At 45.5% G+C, this 8177-nt stretch overlaps 1 protein-coding gene across 1 annotated transcript in view; it reads left to right on the forward strand.

The window, feature by feature from the left end:
• Positions 1-8177, forward strand: part of Proser1 (proline and serine rich 1) — an 18382-nt gene that overhangs the window by 3446 nt on the left and 6759 nt on the right. The window contains exons 3-8 of the mRNA XM_005343966.3: positions 1514-1582; positions 2268-2362; positions 3177-3270; positions 5044-5154; positions 6771-6854; positions 7448-7526. Of these exons, the coding sequence (XP_005344023.1) occupies positions 1514-1582; positions 2268-2362; positions 3177-3270; positions 5044-5154; positions 6771-6854; positions 7448-7526 (532 nt within the window). The remainder of the gene's footprint in view (positions 1-1513; positions 1583-2267; positions 2363-3176; positions 3271-5043; positions 5155-6770; positions 6855-7447; positions 7527-8177) is intronic.

The following is an 8177-nucleotide window of genomic DNA, read 5'->3' on the forward strand; positions in this document are numbered from 1 at the left end:
GAGGTCTGGTGCCCTCTTCTGGCCTTCAGGCATACAGACAGAATATTGTATACATAATAAATAAATAAATAAATATTAAAAAAAATAATAATGTTTAAAAAAAAGTTCATGAACTTGGGGCTTGAGATGATTGAGTGGTGTTAAGCACTTTCTGCGCTTGCAGAGGACCCAGGTTTGTCTCAGCACCCACATGGTGGCTCACAGCCCTCCAAAACTCCCGTTCCAAGGCATCTGATACTTTCGGAACTCCTGGAGTACCAAGCTCATGTGTGGTACACATACGTACGTGCAGACAAAACACTCATACACATGAATCATAATTTTTAGTAAAAACTTTTGACATTATGAATTTGTAAATTTTACTAAATTTGTATGGTATTTATAGCAGTTTTGAAATTCACTGTATGGCCAAAGAGGACATGAATAAACGCTGAACTGTTTACTGTGCGGCCAACAGACTGTTGTTCTGTTCCTTCGTGCTCTTTTTTGAGGTTCTCTTTCAGGACAGTGGCCCAGGGTCAGAGACTCTGGGTGCCCTGTTCACTCCTGACTGGCATCACACAGTATTCACCCTTGCTTCAAGGCCTCTGTGGGTGGTGGTAGGAGCCCCTAAGATCCTGTCCCTCATAATGCAGTACTGAGCGAGATCCGTGACTAACTGCTGTCGTGTGCTCTGTGGATTCAGACCCAAGGGCAGAAGTAGACCTGGAGGCCTTCATTCCGCTGCCACACACCGCAGTAATGACCTGAGCTGCTGCTCGGTGCTGTGTGGTTTCCCGTTTGTACTGTTTCACATCACCAGACTGGCGGTCCATCTCCACCCAACTCTTCTCTCAGTATATTCCATTTCCTGGATTTCTTCATTCTGTTTTAATGATTTATTTCTTTTGTGATTCTAAAGATTTAGCCCCAGGGCCTTGCACATGCTGAGAAAGTGCCCCTCCACAAAGCCATATCCCAGCCCCTTTTCTTGAGACTCCTGGTGTTAACAGACTAGCTGGTGTTAACCGGCTTGCACTACCAGGCCAACTCTAAATTGTATGTCTCCTTTCTTAGCAAAGAGAGAGAAAGAGGAAAATATTTATTGTGGGGAGTAGACAGGGCAAGCCATTGCATTCATGTGGTGACGTGAGAACAGGTTGTGGGCGTCCTTTCTCTCCCACCCATGGGTCCCAGGCATCCCAGCCAGGTCACCGGTCTTTATGGTGATCCCTTTAGCCACGGAGCCATCTTGCTGGTCCTGTATATTTTTCTTTCTTCCTAGACCAGCGATGTCTACTAGGTTTGTTGAGGCTGTTGGCGTCATGTGACTGGAGCACTTGACATGAGGCCTGTGCTGCTGTGGGACTGAAGTTTTAAGTTTTATAAAGTGTCTGAAGTTTGCCACGCTGTTAGACTCTGGTGCCACACTCATTGTCTACACACGGCAATAGGAATTCCAAGTGCTGAGATCCGTCTTAGAGAAGCATGTGCAGACGCTGTCATCGGAGCTGAAGTGTCTCTCTGTTTGCAGGTGGTTGACCTCCTCAGGTACTTCTCCTGGGCAGAACCGCAGCTGAAGGCCATGAAAGCTCTCCAGCATGTGAGTGTCTCCCTTCTCGCTATGTGCAGAGTATCACTGTCTCTGCATGAGCCGGAGCAAGCTGTGGTTTGTATCAGAAAAGCTGGCTTAAATCCCAGAATACTTTGGTACCCCAAATAACTATGTTAAAAGGTGGAAACCTTCCAGGGTGTGAAACTGCACTGTGCTACTGTTAAATTCAGTCCTAATTGGCAAAGTGAGGGCATATGCTCATTGCAAAGCAGAATCCTGGGATTTAGACCCTTAGGATTCAGGTTCTACAGCGTCTGCCGCCGCGTATCACTTAGGCTAAAGGAGGCCCTGTCATCGGGAAAGATGAAGCTCAGTCCTTCCCCTTACTGTGACTCTTGTGCCTTGCACGCTGAGTTGTCCCCTGTGTAAATGCCAGCTATGTCTGTGGCCATTCAGAGGAACTTGGGCTTGTTACATTGGAAACCAGAGATCTAAGACACACATAGAACAGTGACCTGCTTCTGAAATGGTTATATTTTTAAAAGCCCAAGTTTAACTCAGTATTTCTAGGATTCCCTTGAGTTGCTGGGGCTTACCTCTTGCTTGTGTTCCTCTCAGCTAAGAGGTAGGCTGTGTCCTGAAATGCTTATACTAACAATTTAATTATAGTTCCCCAAAGCAGGTAGAGTCTGGCACAGAAGCCTGATGTTGAAACACATTATTTTTCTGATAGAAAATGGTGGCTGTCCACCCAGCAGAAGTGGTCAGCATCCTCAGCTGCTTCACCTTTAGTAAAGACAAGCTGGCTGCCCTGGAGCTCTTGGCCTCGTGAGTACCTCTTTTACCACCCGCTCAGACCCAGAAGCTTGCCTGCCTTTTGAGGTCCCTGCTCTGTGTCAGTGTGACAGTTACGCGAGGCAGCAGAGTGCTGATGAGATAGTGTGAAAAATGATCTGTGTGAATGTGTCAATCATGGAGGAAGCCGAGCTCTAGGGACATAACCCGTGGAAACAGCTGGTGTGACAGCACACATCTGTCACCTCAGAGACTGAGGCAGGGGACCCTGAGTAAGACAGTAAGAACCCATCTCCTAACAACACAAACAAAAATGCCCACGTTCTGGGAAAGCACGGTACTGGGTTCTAGTATCTTTACATAGTCGATAGCCCTGTGCTTCCTACAGAGGTGGACATGGCTCCCAGAGTAACGGGTCCTTCCTACATCTGTGCTCGAGGTTTATAGTCGAAAGGCTGCCTCACACCCCTGCACGTCAGCATGTGCTTTGCCTCCTTCCCATCCTGAGTAACTCGAAAGGCGAGCTGATGAAAATGTAGGATGTCTATTGAGCAGGGCACCTGTGACCTCAGAGCCTGCGATTACCCAAGTGATGGGGTGATGTGGACTGTGCAGCACTCCGCACTTGACCTTTGAGAACCTTGTGTGAGCATGAGGTTGAGGAGGTTGAGGAGTAGGAACCCTCTGCAAAGTTTGGAGGGGCAGTTGCTTATTCATAGGCATTGTAGTCTATAGTTCAGGATGTGTTGCTATGTCCACAAACAAAAAGCGTGTTATAAAGACATTTCTGACCTCTGTGTGTGTGCCTGGGTCCTCAGACAGAAGCTAAGTCATGTTTCCTTGGCAGAAACATCGTGGATGCACAGAACTCGCGCCCCATTGAAGACTTGTTCAGGATCAACATGTCGGAGAAGAAACGGTGCAAGAGAGTCCTGGAGCAGGTACTTCTCCCAGCCTCTTGGTGGCAGTGCTGGGGACAGACGTAGACATGGACATTCTGGTCAGCGAGGGAGCACAAGCAGGGCCCTGTAGAAAGGGCTGTTGGGGGCAGAGGTCACTGGGAGTGGAAACCCAGTGGCGGTTCACCCTGCAGACATTCATGTCTTCCCTCTGTGGAGCGCTGCTGTGGTGCCAAGCATTTTATTCTCGTGTGCAGGAACAATGACTTCATGTTTGTGTTGTCAGCAGTCTCGCAGTAATCAAATTCATGGCAGTGAATACTAAATCCGCGCTCCACGTCTGTAAAAGGGGCAGGGTATCTACCTGAGTGTTAGGACCTGGACTTGCCATTCGCTGTTGCAGATTCCTGAGGTCATGCTGCCTTCCCGAAGGAGCTGCCTGAGCTCTGCTCTCTGGGCCTGCTATTCGCCTATGTGATCTTTAAAGCCTCCCGAGTTCAGGAAGGGCAGCTCTGCCCCCCTCCTTGTTTCCCTGCTGAGATGAGCCTCACCCACATCTCTTTAACAGTCTTCTCCCCGGTTCTCTTGACAAAATCTTAGGGTTATAGTTGTAGTTTTCTTCCCTCTGGTGTATTCTCTGCATAACTCTGGGTCAGAACTGTTCTGGGATCATGTGCTCTATAGAATGGAACACTGTTAATGTAAATGAACTAGTCAAAAGTCTACTGTTAATTTGTCCTAAGGAAATATACAGACTTATAGAGGTAAGGGTATTTGCCTAGTGTAGTTTATTATGATCAAGTTGAAATGATTTTCTTTTTTTAAGATTGAGGGGTTGGAGTTGTTTTAAGGTTGGAAGCTGGATTATGCAATTAATGTGATTGTGGGGGAGGATTTTATAAAAATAATTATAAATACAAACAGCATCCCTGTAAGTACTTTGATACGAGTATGACTGTTTTATGTATACTGCACATTATCATTTATTCCTATAATGCAGTATGCATCCACTGGAGTCTACTTGCCTTACAAAGCCCAACTCCAGCTCAGGTGCCATTTTAGAAGTTGAGGATGTAGTGTAAACACCGTAGACCTAACCCCATTCCCTGTGTCTCACAACTGAACACTGTAATAAGTTGTTCTTGCTTTCCCAGTCGTCTGGCTCTTTGGGGTTGTTTTTTTAAGCTTTTAAAAATGCCTTGTTTTATTCTTATTTTTGTGTGGGTATGTTAACGTGTGGATGCCTGAGAAAACCAGAAGAGGGTGCCAGATCACCTGGAGCTGCCCAGCGTGGGTATTTGGACCAGGTCCTCTTTAACAAGTGAACCCCCCCCACACACACATACACCCCTGTTATCTGTGTGTGTTTTTCAACTGAACTGTAAACATTTTGAGAGCAATCTCATCACACGAGCCGGATTTGTGTAGTTTGGAACTTTTTTTCTTCTTTAAGGTTGGTTAAAGAAATGGAACAGGAACTCACTATGTAGGCCAATCTAGCCTCAAATTCACAGATACCTGCCTGCCTCTGCCTTCTGGGTTCTGGGATTAAAGGTGTGTGCACCACACCTTGCTGCTAGATAATAGATTTTCTTGAACCTGTTGCTTATAGCACTGGTGATGGTGGTTGGGAGTGTAGCCATGGTGATATGGTAATGACTCTACTTCTTTGGACACCATGGTAACTGATGGGCGAATGTGTGAATGCCACGCTGTTCTTTAATTCATGACTTTTTAGCCAGACTTCTGTTATCTGGAGTACCCAATGTGATGGTTTGAGTTTTGTTCATCACTGTCTTCTTGTTTGCATCACAGGCTTTCAAAGCGGGCTGCAAAGCCCCTCACGCCATGATATCTTCATGTGGAACCATCCCAGGAAACCCCTATCCCAAAGGAAAACCCAGCCGCATAAATGGCATTTTTCCCGTAAGCATGCTTCTATCTACATGGAATTTCTCTTGGTTACGTGTGACTGCAGCTCAGATCTGTACACATATATGCTACATATGAGGACATGTCAGCTCATGGTGCTCCTGCAGAGGACGGAGTCTCAGGTCTTCAACTTACCTGATAGTCGACAGTTCACGTGTAAATGCCATTAGCTGATTGTTACCTGCCTTCAGAACATGCCAGGCAAAGGGTGATTGTGGTTTTTCTTTTCTGAGCATTCTCGGGATTTTTGACAGTCACATATCTGAGAACCCATTTTAGGAAACTCCTTGATAAAGCCCTATGAGAATATTGTTTGGACACCAGTGGGTGGTCCTCAAAGCCCTTGGAAAATAACCTTTCCTAAAGTTTTTACATTTCTATTAGCTGTGTCACAACCCCAGAGCTTCATGGGTCAGATAGCAAACATATTATTTCCAATTGATTTTGTTTTGTTTGCTTTTTGTTGGGTTTGGTCTTTAGAGACTCAGTAGCCTTGGCTGCCCTGGAACTCACTGTGTGGACCAGGCTGCCCTGGAAGTCATAGAGATCCCACCCACCACTGCCTTGGATTAAAGGCATGAACCACCACATTATACTACTGCTTTTCATAATTCAGAAAGCCGGGAGTGGCCAATTCTAGCTCTGGCCTGGCTTTCATCCAAAAGCGTGACTGGCACACAGAGATATTCTTTTCTTTCCAGGCTCACTTAAATGCCTGGCAAATCAATGTTGCTTGTTGTCAGGAGTCTTTATTCCTCACCATAAGGGCTTGAGTACCCTCATGACACAGCTGGTTTCCACTGTGCATTGAACCACGGGGAAGAAGGGACAACAGTGGCAAGGCCTTGTAGGCTTTGGGTGTCAGGGCCGTTCTTTAATGTCATGTTAATAAAGCAAGTCAACCCTAATTATTCTGAGATGGATGGTGGGAGGCAAGTACCATCTTGGAAGCTGGTCTCCCTCCCACTATGTCCTACCTAAGGACACGGCCTGTGAGGACAGACTGATATAGAACAGATCAGAATCAGCTTATTCTGTTCTGGTCTGTTCTCTAGAGAAGCCTTTAATGGGGTCTTAGTTGCCAGGTTACTTTTTGTTTGGTTGGTTGTTTGGTTGTTTGGTTGGTTGGTTTTTTGAGACAGGGTTTCTCTGTAGCTTTGGAGCCTGTCCTGGAACTAGCTCTTATAGACCAGGCTGGCCTTGAACTCACAAAGATCCTCCTGCCCCTGCCTCCCCGAGTGCTGGGATTAAAGGCATGTACCACCACCACCGGCTACCTTTTTCAGCTTCTAAGTCATGGACACTGGCATTAAAGTCGTGTGTGCGTGTGTGTGTGTGTGTGTGTGTGTGTGTGTGTGTGTGTGTGTGTGCGCGCGCGCACACACGACATTGTGTGTAGAAAGTATTAGAGTACATGTCATCCTTCTCTCTGTCATCCTTCTACCTCTGTGGCACAGGAGGGTTAAGAGGAGGTCAGGCAGCTAACTGGGGCTGGATTGGGTCTAGAATCCATGACTTATTCCTGACAAGTTAAGTCCCTTTATTCAGAATAATACAGCATAGTTATTTGTTGTCTAAAGTCTCCGCTATCTTTATTTTTTTTTAAATAGGGAACTCCTCTGAAAAAGGACGGTGAAGAAAGTACCAATGAAGGCAAAGGAATAGCAGCTCGGATTCTTGGACCATCCAAACCAGTATGTGTTGAAATAAAAGAGAAACAAGTGTTATATGTGTAGCTTTCTGTATGAGATAAGTTTTATGTGTGTTGCAAAGTTTAAATGTAGAAATTCCAGATCAGAAAGAATGACTTAGGGTTTGTAGTGTAAGGCCATGTTGATGTTCATGGCTCTTTGGAGCATAAGTGTTTCATCCAGGTAAATGTTTCAATCTGGCCACATTCATCTGTTCAGATGAATATTGGAGTATGGTATTTATTTTAGACAGGGTTCTGTTGCCTAATTAATGTTGATATTAGTGAAACAGCTGGGCTTGTCCTTTCAAGTACAGGTATAGACTGTGTGTTGTACACAGTTAGCCAAAGATGAGTATTTGTTTTATGTTTTATCAGGTAAAATATATGTTACATATTTTATAGGTTTTTTTTTAGGTTTGTTTTTTTATGTCTGTAGTCAGGATTTTCAGGGGAATCTTCCTCAATCAAACCTGATCATCTTTAAGCTGGGGCATCTTCATCCTCTTACAACAAGGTGGTTAGAAAGGCAACTTGTACTGTGTTATCAAGAGATGATGTCTTGGTGATGTCTAACTACTGTGCTTTTCTTTCCAGCCTCCCTCAACGTATAATCCACATAAACCTGTCCCCTACCCAATACCTCCATGCCGGCCACATGCAACTATTGCACCAAGTAAGCATTTTCTGGGTTTCCTTTTTCTTTCTGCTGTTCATTAAATTGAAAGAACGGGCTGGTTTATGTGTTTGGGAAATCTATAGCATAATTCTGAGAGTTTAATATGCTGATGGCCAGCTGATGGCGTGCTGCTGAAGGCATAGTTTATTTTTAGGATGTTTTCCTAATTTGATGGTTTAAACAGAGATTGTTTTAATCACACTTTATTATTAGGGCTTCTCACTTTGATAAATGGCCTTAAATGCCCTTTCTTAGGTAGCTGGTGTCCATGCATTTCAAAAAGATCAAGAGTATGTAACGGGACTTAAGTGGGGTGGGTCCAGCCCGCCTCATCTTTCAGAAGCTGTCTGGACCGGGCGTGCAGCAGGCTTGTCTTCCCCTCACTCAGTTCTCACTTAAACTCTCCATGTGAGGTGCATCTCTGTGACATGACAGTTTAGAGTGAAGCACATCCCCGTATCCACACAGCTGTGACTCCCAGGTGCATCTCTGTGACGTGACAGTTTAGAGTGAGGCACACCTGGATCCACACAGCTGTGACTCCCAGGTGCATCTCTGTGACGTGACAGTTTAGAGTGAGGCACACCTGGATCCACACAGCTGTGACTCCCAGGTGCAGCTCTGTGACGTGACAGTTTAGAGTGAGGC

The sequence above is a fragment of the Microtus ochrogaster genome, chromosome 1 (genome assembly GCF_000317375.1).
Source record: "Microtus ochrogaster isolate Prairie Vole_2 chromosome 1, MicOch1.0, whole genome shotgun sequence".
In the NCBI taxonomy this organism is placed as follows: Eukaryota; Metazoa; Chordata; class Mammalia; order Rodentia; family Cricetidae; genus Microtus; species Microtus ochrogaster.